This window comes from Leguminivora glycinivorella, chromosome 1 (assembly GCF_023078275.1).
Source record: "Leguminivora glycinivorella isolate SPB_JAAS2020 chromosome 1, LegGlyc_1.1, whole genome shotgun sequence".
Lineage (NCBI taxonomy): Eukaryota > Metazoa > Arthropoda > Insecta > Lepidoptera > Tortricidae > Leguminivora > Leguminivora glycinivorella.
In genome coordinates, this window is record NC_062971.1 from 24,968,306 (window position 1) to 24,981,979 (window position 13,674).

Consider the following 13,674-nt stretch of genomic DNA (forward strand, 5'->3'; position numbering starts at 1 on the left):
GAAAATGCTCACTCGGCCACGGCTTACGGGATGAGCCCCGAGAAAATTGAGTAAACAATGGGTTTGATGGCGACACCGATTAAACACCTCAAACAAATTATTTTTTATCACAATTGCTCGAAATAGTACACATTACAATACAAGTGCGGAAAAAATGAAGTAAGGAACGAGTGCCGATAAATTTCAAATTTTATTGCATATCACATTACATAATTAATATTAGGTGGAACTTACAAAAGGTGTGTTTACATGTGACGCCCTGCAAGGGCACAGCAATATATACTTAAAATTAACATGCACTTCATACTTCTACTTATCTAATCATGTTTATCGTTAAAAAAATATTTTACTGTATAAATAATAACTTTTGTCTATTTTTTTTTTAAATATTTATTAAACAGGCTGATTTTCAATGTTTTTTAGGGAGTTTGGTATTATAGGTGGTTGTATATTTTTATAATCATTTATAATGAGGGCTAGATGAGACTAGTTTTAGTTTTGTTAGAGGCAATTGTAGTTTATTTTAATTTCGGTTGTTTCTCTTGATATTTGCTACTGTAGGAGTAAACAACCCTGTGTGTTTCTTAACAAATTTAGACGCTTCTAAGGATGTACACATCTTTTCTGGAGGATAAAGATATTTTTCTCAAACATGCAATGAAATATTGTCTTTACGTTCCTTAAAATGGGCTGGGAAGTATCGCTTTTTGGGCGCAACAACTCGAGAGGACTGTAAAGGGATTTCATATTATTTTTCAGGCCTAGGCCTGCAAAGTAACTTTTTTAAATAAAATATTGTCCTTTAGAGTTTTTTTTTTTTATTTCATTGTATGTTTGAGAAAAGCACTATACATGCCTCGGCGTGATTCCCGGCCTCGTATTTCCGGCCTCCTCGCACGCTCGTCGGCCGTATATACCCACTTGGCCGGAAATCCTCATTTTCCCGGCCTCTGATGTAATGTACTATTCCATATCATGACTATTCCCCCATAAAAAGAGTCCGTAGGTAATTCTTAAATATGCGTATGCATAGTACGCGGAAAGGGCGGTTTGGAAATCGGTCGCGCGTTTGATGTGTTGTAGGGCGTATGGAAAGGAGGACAGCTTTTTTGATAGTCTCTGGATGTGCGATTTCCAGTCATGTTACTATCTAATGTCGCCGTTAATAGAATTTGTGAACAATGTAAACAAACCTTGTAGTCAAAATGTCTTTAATTTCCACCCTAACTCCTACATCCTATCAGATACTGGCTAAATCCATGTGTTATTTAATCAAATCATCTCACATTATGATCCTTAACCTTTAAAATTGTGCCAAAATATTGATATTTTATATAATAGTTTGTTTACATTGTTGACAATTTCTATTGACGGCGAGTTTAGGTCGATACCCAGTACGGTGGCTGGTTCTACAGACTCTAATGTTGTGCCCTTGTGCTTAAAGATTATTGGTAATGCTGATTTTTGGTAAGGTTTAAATTGAATTATTTTGGTTTTTTCAAGGTTAAGTTGGAGATTGTGAATATCTAACCAGTTTTCAATTTTTTCCATTGCTAGATTCAATTTGTTTTCAGCTTCATTAAAACACGACCGATGTGTTTTAAATCGACACGAATTACGAATTTCCTCTTCGCACGTGTATCGTACGACATTTTTCAGTACCTACATAATGTCCCTTTAAAGTTTTGACATAGGCACATAATATACCACTTCTCGCACTAGTGCGATAAAATAGCACCATGTACCTACGCTGAAAAAATCTTTCATGCATTCGTACTAAATCATATATGATTTAGTACGAATGCATGAAAGATATGACGGAGACCTATAGAGAGAGAGATATAGGTCTGCGTAATATTTTTTTATTAAATACATAAAAGAAGAAACTGACTGACTGACTGACATAGCAACGCACAGCCACCGCTGGTCCTAGAGATTCCAAATTTGGCACGTAGGTTCCTTATAAGGTGTAGAGGAGCACTAAGAAATAATTTTTCAAAATTCACCTCCAAATGAGTGACACGGGGGTCCAAAGTTTGAATAATATAATAATATTACTCTTAGTACGCGGGCGAAGCCGCGGGAAAAAGTTAGTACAATATAAAGAAGAATACGGCGGAGAGAGTGTTAGAAATATATTTCGCTCTTTTTGCTTAAAATTGTAGTAAAAATACATTGTGTAACTCTGGGGTTAAGAATAATGTAACTTACTAAACCTCCATCGTTGCACAATGTACCGAAGGAATATTCTATTTCGCAGACGATTCGATATTTCTAAATCAATCATATGCATGTTTGTTTAAAATAAATTACATCGATCCGTGATCACGCAGCACGCTTGTCCTGAACTCATTAAATTGCTCTTTCCAAATCGTGTCATTCAACTCTCGTCTCTGCCCGTCTAAGATTACCTCTTTCTTTCAATCACTAATCTCACTTTTTACGTTGATTTCATTTATAACCCTGAAGTAATTCATTTTTTATCTCGTTACGATTTAATTTATGACTTGGAAGCGTAATGATAGAGTTTAGTTTCGAGTGATGTGTTGTGATAGGATTCTGTTAATTGGCCTTATTAGGGAGATGGTGTTGTGACAAGCGGAGAGTGCTATCGTGAGCATCGACAATGACGAAACGATGTTGTCTTCATTATTTGATGAGCATTCACTATGTTGTCAGTTAAATTAAATGTATCGATAGATTATTCATATTCGTGGCGTGGGAGAGCAAAATTAAAAAAGCTTTTTATGCGTGAGGTCTTCATTGAACAATAAGCTTGGTTTTTTTTACTTTGGATGTACTGTGTATCTGAACTATGAATTTATTAAGTTTATTTAATTTTGATTAGTTAAGTAGGTGTACGTTATTTACCGGAAGTATATTTGATATGGATGAAATTTTACTTTTGATAATATAAAAAAATGCTCTGACGCATTGTTCGACTGTGGTTCGACTACAGCCGACCGTCTCTTTAATAATTGATGATTGCTGCTATAAGAAAGAATCTTGAGCACAAATAAATATAATAATAATAATTTTGTATCGCAATAATCTCTTCGCCGAATGATACCAGCACGCGATGGGCATGTAACTCGGTATTGCTCGCTTATTTTTACCGATACCATTTAGAGTAGTAAGCTTTTATGATTTATAATGCCCAGCGCGAGTAGTTAATAAATATAGTTGAATTTATAATGTTGGCTACTTCATTCGCAACCGCAACAGAGTTAACAAACGTAGTTCTATTTTATGGTACAAATAATTACCTAACTGTAAGTATGTATGATGATATGTAAAATTCCTGTGTAACATGTGTTTCTGAAAAGTGATACTTATAATTATACTGTATTCAGATTCTCAATCGTACAGGGTTTACTCATTCATAATTAAAGCCTGACCAGAAATGAATGACTACGCGCCATGGTGCGGAATTTCATTAGAACCATTTTCTTCATACTAAACTGAACTATCACCCCATGGCCCCATACATCAGTGTGTCATTATAGATCCCCTGCTAAGTGTAAGGTTGTATGTGAACCCCACTAACTTGTAGACACCCTTGTCCAGGAGCAGATCTGAGCGACAACGAGCGCGACCTGCAGCCGTCCGGGTCGCCGGCGGCGGTGAGCTACGCGGCGCAGGCGACGCCGCCGGTGCCCGTGGACCCGGCGGCCGACACGCTGGTGTCCTCCACCGAGACGCTGCTGCGGAACATCCAGGGGCTGCTCAAGGTGGCGGCGGACAATGCCCGCCAGCAGGAGCGCCAGATCAGTTACGAGAAGGGTGAGTACTCACTCATACTATTTCCAGACGGTGCCAGTGTTGATCCTTTTAATAGTTCAGTTTTAAATGGAGTACCTTTTTTTTCTTGTAAGGACTATAACTTTATTTTTGATTTAGAAACATAAATTAGGTACTTTAGTATTAAAATGCCGTAATTAACTATATCATGATTTAAAAATATTTTAAGCGGGTTGGGTTTTTTTTTTAAATATGTATGAGTCTCACGGGAGTTTTATAGTATATATCATGATTTCTTATTTAATTAAATAGTAAGCGGGTTGGAAGTACTGTCATATCAAAGACATATACCGTATAACTATAGACAGATAAAGTCTTAGAAAAAAACGTACCTCAGAACTATAAAGAAAAAGGTACGGTGGCCTAGATGGCGTTACACCTTTGGGGGACGCTCGGCTAGATGACACTAAAATATTAATATTTGACATTTTAACACATATCAAGCAGCGCAACGAAGCCAATTGTCAAAACAGGTTCAAAAGTTTTAAGCCTGTGTCGAGAGATGGCAGTCTATGGACTGTGATCACACATTTTACTTTGACAGTAACTCGCTTTAATACTAGATCCTCTTTGGTCATATGGATCATCATAGGCTGCATCAAATATAATCTTAAAATCAACTTCTTTTTACGGTATACAGTACCGGCCAATAACATATCACTTAGAAATAAAAAAAACATATCATACCACTTACAAATATAAAAAAAAAGTTCTACGGAAAAAGCATGGCCGGTAGTGCAACAATAGTACCTGCAGCGTGTGTAGGAATTTAGTGCATTAGCAGATTTAGCCGATATTAAAAGTATATCTATTCCTCTTGGTCGATGGAATAGAGACAGTAGTAAATAGTTTTGGTGATGGTCACACAAATACTGCATATCCTGAGTGTAGGTAGGTAGGTACTAAGATAACAATAAGTACCTTCTTAATCCTAATCTTTCAGTAAGCACCTACTTACCCACATTACTATCTTTCTTTGCCTTCATTCTGCTTTCTTGAAAGCTCGTAATTCGTAACGTGTGTTCGGTGTGTTGTATAAGCGGTTATGACCGTTATAAAAGGAACCTTATATCGATTACTATTTTATCGAGGAAGCATCTAACATAATGTAGACAGACAGTGATTTTATAATTAATGGATTTTAAACTAAGTTCGCGTTATGATCATGCTAACGCAAACGCTTTCTAAGAAAATGTTACGGTTTCTACATTTACATATGAAATTGTTATAAGACGGAGACACTGCTGCAGGGAGGTTTATCGGCGTAAATGCTGTAATCGATATTAGTCGGGATCCAGCGCGAGTCGATTCCGCGTAACATAACGTAAGCAACACTGATTAGACGCTCTTAATATCGGAAAGCACGTACTTTTATAACTTACTAGTTTTACATTCCCGTAGGTCTGCTCGCCGTCTCGCGTAACGACACTCGAATCATTTGCATCGCATTATGACCAGACTATTTATTGCGTTATTACGATAAATTATTAAAATTAGAAAATAGTCGGTAAACAGCGGTTTTGTTGCCATTATTTATAAGTACAGTGGCATGGGTCACTATGCGCTAAGTCGGAGTTCTTGCATACACCGTGTGCCACAAAGTGTAAAACAATCGCTAGTTTACCGATGTAATTACGTCCTTCGCGATTATCCTATACTCATAGTGAGTCGCTCGGGCAACATGTGTTATTATGAACGAATAACGACCAGATGAATAATATAGTGAAATTCAGGATGGTTACATAGTCATAAACCTAACATTAAAGTAACCCTCGACAGGAGGAGACAGGACGGGTCTGTGCCGTTCTTCATGCGGGCTCATGTCGTGCCTTTTGCAAATAGCCGTAGAACAGATGCGTCTGAGTTATAGCCCGGCCCACTATCATTACACACGATTCCATTCGGACAGCATAATTATTTAATTGATATTTCTGCGAGTTATTTATTCACGTCATTCCGTATTTTCCATGAGAAACTCTGTGCGTTATGGTTTGAAAGCTGCAATAACTGTTCAACGAAATTATCGGAAAGCATTATCTAATTAATTTTAATATGCTATGTTCGTTTGCGTTAAGTCTGCTCTACCATCACGCGAGGGTTTAACAAAATTTTGATAGATGGCGCTACTTGTGTGCAACACGACCATTCAAAACATTGTAATGGCAATAGTTATTAAAGAAAGATGTATTTCCATCACACTCCCACAATAAATTTGCAATTGCACGTAGGCGAAGCGGGAGTTATAGAAAAATGGTTCTCCCTAGGGAGTTATGAAATTTCTAGTGCCGTGTTTAAGATTTTTTTGGTCTTTTTACATATTTTTTATAGGTATTGCAAGTGTGATGAAAAACATTGTGTGTAACTCGGGGCGTAAGAATATTGAAAACTCGAGTCTTCACTCCCGCAAGCCGTCCCGATTTAACTTGCTCTCGTTAGCAATATTCAACTTCCGCCCCACGATACACAATGTATTTTACTTACTACTATATGAATTGCCTTCGGGACGGCTTATAAAAGTGGAATATATCTAATTATCTATCTACCGTAATATATCTACTTGCATTTATTTATTTAGGTAATACTTAGATACATAAGGCTGACTTAGAGCCTTACGAAAATCTTCACCAATCAACATAAAGCTGATCCACCAATTACGCATCCTGAAAAGGTTTCAGAGTTTACAGCTATTCATTAAAAACTTCTTATAAAATTGATTCATATAGGTACCTAATACGCTATGTGGAGGTACACTAGCTTCTGTACATTAATTAATAGGTACCTACATAGAGGCCAAGGCATATTTAACTTCCGGTAAAAATGGAAATTACGATCCGATAAAAATTATTCAATTCGTCGAATTCTAAACAAAAGAAACGAAAGCGCAATTGTTAGCCATAAAATACAGTGAGGTCGGGGAGAAAATTCGCGGGGCGAGTCATCATCAAACTTGAATATCAATATTGCGCCGCGGGCCAATTGTATTAATAAACAAAACAAAATGAGAAATAATAATGCTATAGGCCAACAAAAGGTTCCATTTCTCCCCCCTGATACATAAGTAACCGCTAAAGGAATAGCTCCCTAAACCGATAAGAGTAAGAGTCGAAATCGCGTACAATGCCAACCGGTAATTTTGTTATTACGATAATAAAAATATTGTTGATGAAACATTTTTCGAATCAATGTGTCTGGCGATCCTTACCGTTGAATTTTTAAAGAAATTACAGCAATCACTCGGTTGGTTCGCTCCGGGAATTGATAGGTGTTACTGGACGAACCTTGCGATTTCGTTCGTCCCTTTCATTAGATGTTATACTTACTGAATACATATATACGTTAAATATATACGTATGTTAGTAACTCTTATTGGTGAATTCTATTTTGCAACTCATTTTGTATTTTTATACTTTTCGTTTGAACAAAAACACATTTTGTTTGCTTATACCTTAGATAACATTCTTTCTATAGAACCGTGTAAACATAGCATAGGTCATAACGACACCCCTCGGTCCCATACAAATGGCAGATCACTATCTAGGCACATTCGCTGACAATTTTTACACTACTGCAGAACGGGTGACGAACAGACAGAATGAGTGCACATTCACTGCCTTATCAGATAACCACAGGAAGGGTTGTTTGAAAGGCCCGTGCTATGATAAAATGCTGTCGATTCGTTCGTGTAAATAGAAAGGCAATGAATGGGAAATAGGTGTCATATTGCGGGCTTTTCAAGTGCCGTTTTCGTTGTTCACCTACTGCTGAACATGTAGGGACATTATGGTATCAAACCGACATAATGTTAAACAGCCAGACAAATTTTTGTTTATAAAAATGACGATATGTTTAGTTTGAATCCCCGAAAGGGAAAACCATGAAGAATTATATCGTGTCATGACTTGCCTAACTAGTAAAATAACCTTTCTGCCACTCGGCATCTCATTGATCATAAATGCATATTATATTACATGTACAGACCTACCTATTATTAGAAATAATATAATTGCAATTTCTATATAAACTAAAACTATAAGTTTCCATTAACTCGTTCCCGTCCGTTGCTGCATTTCTTGAACGTAAGAACGTAACCTTTAGCGGTCAATACATTACATTAACGCATTCTGCGGTCAATCGAAAAAATAAAACATTCCGAACAAGCGAAATCGGTCTGATGCGATCGTCGCGACATAAATCTACTTCGGCTACTCTTTTAAGCCTTTATCCCTGTTAATTCTTACCGCTTAGTTTATTTCTGAGCGAATGGCCGCTCTTGTTGCTTGGACTTGTTTCGCTCTTTTGTTTTACAACTATCAGTTTTTGTTAAGCTAAGTGCTGTTCAACGGACAAATGGCACACACGGCCAGATAGAGGCCTGCTTTATGGCATCAGGTACTCAATATATTAAGAATTTAATTTGTTCACAACTTTTATGCGTAAATGAATTTCAACTTGTTGTTACTACGTCAATTACTCCAATCAAATCGGAGGGAAAAACTGTCGAACTGAAATACAATTTTCCTGAATTTCCTTATATCTGAATTGATAATAATATTTCTATCCACAGTATCTAGTCTATCTATTCTCACTCTACTACATTAGTAGAAACACTTAAACAAACATAGCCATCAGATTGACCGGCAATCTAAACTCATGTTTACCATTTACAAACACGGAAAACCCTAATCAATGAATGTGTAAGCCCTAGTTTCGCCCGTCACTGGTGACGGAAAATCGCAAACACAAGTTGCCTAAGGGAAACAGCCCATCAATAACCGAAGTGACCGATGGAACAAACACGAACTGGCCAATGATAAAAACTGATGAGCAAATAGACAGACGGGTCTTGTGTACTCAGCTAATGGATTCAATTGATATGAAAGCTTTTACAATGCTGACGACGTGGCGTCGTTATCGTGCTGAATTACCGCCGGTTATATGTATTTGCGTACGATTTTCTAGTTGATAACGTTTGGGAGCATTTTGAGATCCATTTTCATTGCTCTTGTGTGTTCTTCTCTTGGTATAAATCATTTATGACTAAATTTTCGTAATCTTGAAACTACATACCTACACAAGTCTACAGAGACCTTCAAAGTGTATTAGATAGTGTAACCTATTAAAAAATATTGAACATTACAAAAGTGAACCCTTACAAAGTGGTACAAACATGTCAGTCACAATTCAAACTCCTATTTGCTGATAGGATTTGTCAGTAAAGCGGTCCATCACGAAGCGGGCCATAACTCAAACTCGCTAGCTCCCATCGCAGCATACCGCTCTGCTAATTTAGAATAGCTTAAATGTTTTAAAAGGTTGTTGCGCTTAGGTCGTTTTGCACTAGCATCGCAGTACAAACAACCGCCCCCAGCGGCTAACGAGCCACCGCGAGATGCGCCGGCGTCGATAGCCAACGACGCATTGTTGCCGCGCCGCGCCAGCTTTCGCACCATTGTGAGGAGGTGCTGCAAAAATCACACAGTTCGATCTCTGTTTGTTTACTTTAACTTTTAACTTGAATTATGAGATCTATCATTTTTGTTTTAGGTATGGAAGGATATTAGTCTCGACTATTGCTAATAGTGGGCGTTGATAGCGCTGAAAATCATTTAATTTCACGCCTCATTTGATGCATTTCGTGAGTCTGAAAGAGTCGATGGACAGTAATTGTGTTTTATTTTGAGTATTTTAATTTCCAGTGCCATGTAGAACACTTAAACAACATAGAGATGAAAACTAAATTCAATAAATAACATACATATATATACCAGAATATACCTACATAAATATAATAAGTACTCATACTCGACGGAATTTACATTTGCGCGATTAGTTATTGATTTCTATAAGGTTTCCTATTCCTACACAATGTGCTCGCTGGACTAAGTAAACCATAAGGTGACAGCTGAGCGTTAGGTCGTGTGTACACTTACGCGGACAGCAGAGCAAGGTCACTTTCAGTAATAATTGTGAAAAATTATATAACGCTATAATACTTACGTATATTAGTAAAGACATTTCGAAAAGTAAGAGTTCACACCGCTGGTTCCTTCGTATTTAAAGAGCTCTACAAAACCGTCAGGTTTTGAAACTAACTAAACTAAACTTTAAAACATTCCAGGGGATTTTTATTAACAACAACACTGAAACAACATGTGATATAATATGTCTCAGCAAATACAATTAAATCAAGCTTTTGCACTTTGCAGCATTTCTGAAGTCTTTAATTATTTTGGATAGTGTTGTGATAGCCAAACATATAGTAAGTAAGTAAGTAAGTAAATATTCTTTATTGCACCATTTTACATGTTATAAATATACAGAATGTTGAGTGAGAGTATAACTAGGTAACAAGGTATATAACTAGGTCTTATCGCTAAAAAGCACCTAAAAAGCACATATAGTACCTATTGTTAAAAAAGCTGGTTTTGAAATGAATAAGTGTTGACTGTTGATGGATCTTTTGAATACACCTCTCAAAGTCCGACGGAGTGTAGACAGCCCTTAAAATGGCATTCCCGCAATGTACCGATACGCGACATCGGCCATATTGGATTACTGCGCGTGTCGCTCCGGTTACGATGCGCGCGCGCACGAGACTCGACCACACACACGCTAATACCTATTGGCCAAGTTTATCTTGGCAGTGGTTTAGCTAATTACTATGTGCGTGGTATAACGCGTATATATTTAGTTTTTTTTATCCTTGGTCGTATTTTCATTGTTTCATTAATTGAATTACTAAATTCACATCTAACCTACCTACCTATTCTAGAAACGGAAGTGCCACAGGACATCAGGATGTCAATTGTGTACCTATATGATAGTAAATAGTGGCGTGGACAAACATAATTTTAGGAGTGCTAAAGAGCCTTCGACCATGACTGATCTAAGTTATATTATAAAAAAAAAAAAAAAACAGTCTAATTGAGAACCTCCTCCTCTTTTGAAGTCGGTTAAAAATAATGCATACCTATGTTAAATAATAATTCTCAGTAAACAACAAAACCTTAATATAATGAACCAAATCATAATTCCAACAAACCATTTTTGTCTATTATATCCGGTAGGTGAAGTTAAATAATTACGTTTATTTTCTTAGGGGAAAACTTTGGAGCGTGTTGCTTCACCGCCGGCGGCGTTCATGTGTTCAAATATTAACAGTGGAAATATTAAATTTCATCCCAACAATATCAAAATTACTTTGACATGTTCATTTGTTAAGCCAGCACAAATTCATATTCCTATTTAAAAAAAACATGCCAAATGTTTTTTTTTATGAACCCAAGTGCTGTCTATTAAAATGCAACATTATACGTTTTCGTTTGTCCCTACGTAAGTGTATTTTTATACATAGAGATAATGTTACATAAAAAAACATATTTATAGATCTATTATAGCTCAGAATGTACACAAAACTCGCTTAAAATTCCTATTTGAATATTCCATTAAAACTAGCAAACTTTACAAAAACAATAATTTGAATTTGGAATTATTGTTTCCGCACATTGAGTATGTTAAATTGTTAATCTATTTTCTCGAGCAGCAGAGGGTTAAATACTTATTCCGCCCGGGGCTTGTAACTATTGTAAAGGGGTATTTTGTAAGGTTGTATGCATGTTGACGCGTCAGGGGACATACGTCGTTTTGTCTCGATGCGGGCAGTCTGAACCCTGAAGTCGCCCATGTGGAAACGGCGCTATGTAATCCGTTTTGGTTTGGCTTTGAATAAGAATTGACTGGGGCGGGAAACCTCCTGATTGTCGCTTTACTTTACTTTACGTACGAATACATCGATTTTCAAAACAGTAAATTAATTAAAAATCGAAATAAGATGTCATATATTAAAGAAAAAAACCGGCCAAGTGCGAGTTGTACTCGCGTTGCAAGGGTTCCGTACACTACATGAATGGCTTAAGCGCCTCCTTTTTAGTAGGAACTTAAGTCATTTTTGCGAATAATCGATATTTTGAACAAAACGAAACAGAAATGAGTTTATATGTAATATTCAATCGCGCTCACACAATTTCAAGAGATTTGGTAGTCCAACTTACGCTTTACTGTAGATTTTTAATAGGTTTTCCTGTAATCTATAGATTGAAAACTATCTCGTGTATTTTTTGAAAATTTTACGCTTAGTAGTTTTTGCCTATTTTCATAAATTACTTGAAAATTACTTACTAAAAATTATTAAAAAATATATTTTTGAAATACTCGTAAAAAACTCTTTCATTTGATATGCAACACAATATAGTTCTAGAATCTTTGATTTTTAATTTTCACTTTTACCCCCCAAAAGTGGCCCCTATAATTTAGTTTTCTTAATTTAAATTACATGTTGTCTTTGGGTCACAGGTTTACATATGTGTGCCAAATTTCAACTTAATCGGTTTGGTAGTTTCGGAGAAAATTGGCTGTGACAACGGACAGACAGACACACAAGTCATCCTATAAGGGTTCCGTTTTTCCTTTTTGAGGTACGGAACCCTAAAAATGACGGACACTAGCAGTGGCGAAGGTTGGATTCGAACCGGCGTCTTTAGCAATCCGGGCTAACGCCATGAACCTCTAGGCTACCCCGTCACAGCGAAAGCCAAAACACAAATCAAAATATTTGTTAAAAATAACTTGATTTGTTCCTATAGACAATTAATTAGTTTACTCTTTTGAGATACAGGCCTTCAACATAATTATTCCTTCAAAATTTATACCTAACACTAAAATCTAAATTATTGTACTTATTTATTAGTTGGATTACCACTATAGAGATAGAATTTTTTCAATAAATCATTAAGAAATCGTACATTCAACATTTCTGTAAAATATGCACGAAAATATCTACAGGTAGTTACAAATTCCCAACAGTAGCTCAAATATGAATCCAGTGCCGCAACAAGCTAAGAAACTCCCTCAGGATCTCAGATCTAATGTAGCTGGCTGCTCGGGACCAACTGTACTACCGGCCATACATTTCCGGTCCAATATCAGCTTTCAAACAATAGAACCAAGATTAAGTTTAGAATGGTGAAGATGACGTGTCAGGGTGTTTTGTGTTCGTGTATAAGTAAAGTAAAGGGGTAAAGTGAGACAATCGTAAAGTTTAATAATAATTACATTCTCAACTCTCTCCCCGCTTGTGCACAATAATTAACCGCTTGGAATTACTTAGCTGAAATAATTTAATGTGACGCACGTCGGATTGCATGTACCTCTTTATTAGGGGTACGGACGCGAATCTGTAAGTATTGTCACTTTTAAATCAGGATAGAGGATTGATTGAACATGCTTCATAATGATACAATTATACTGCTATTACTACTGATCCAATGATCTCGTACCCTCGTCACCTTTTGTTTTTCAACAGATTTTTACCGACACTGCTATAGTATTATGTACATACATATTACTTATAACGTTACATGTGAATATTGTGTAGATTTTACTAAGGGCATTTATACTGGGTACTGGCCTACTTCTTTTTACTCGTAGATTAAATTTATTTAGAGCGAAGCAACTACCTGAAAACTATCACACATTACACCCTTACACAAGCAGCGCGTACATCATCCGACTGTTCTTAATAATTTAAACTGGTATAAACCAAGGACTAAGGGTTTTATGCGGCCATAGTTGAGAGACCTTCGACTCCTTAACGCGCCCAACCGGATGTGGTTCAATTTATAATGGAGGTCGAATTGTCTCAACAGCGGTAACGGAACCCTTGTTTTAGTTGTAATTTACATACGGAATTACAAGGCGGAACATGTTCGACACAGTTGCTTACCGGACAAATGATCATGAAATTCATGAATACGATTCTCATTTTAATTTCTTGTCTGTCAAAAATGTCTCAAGATTACACTTTGGTTTCACAAA

General features: G+C 36.6%; 1 protein-coding gene across 4 annotated transcripts in view; it reads left to right on the top strand.

Moving 5' to 3' along the window:
* The window catches only part of LOC125232634 (dachshund homolog 1), a 189,451-nt gene that overhangs the window by 120,705 nt on the left and 55,072 nt on the right, over nt 1-13,674 (top strand). For 2 of the 4 annotated variants that reach the window (XM_048138383.1, XM_048138405.1), the window contains one exon: nt 3,574-3,783. In XM_048138383.1, the coding sequence (XP_047994340.1) occupies nt 3,574-3,783 (210 nt within the window). Of the gene's footprint in view, nt 1-3,567; nt 3,784-13,674 lie in introns of all 4 variants that reach the window. The other 2 variants (XM_048138390.1, XM_048138399.1) reach the window with 1 other exon arrangement.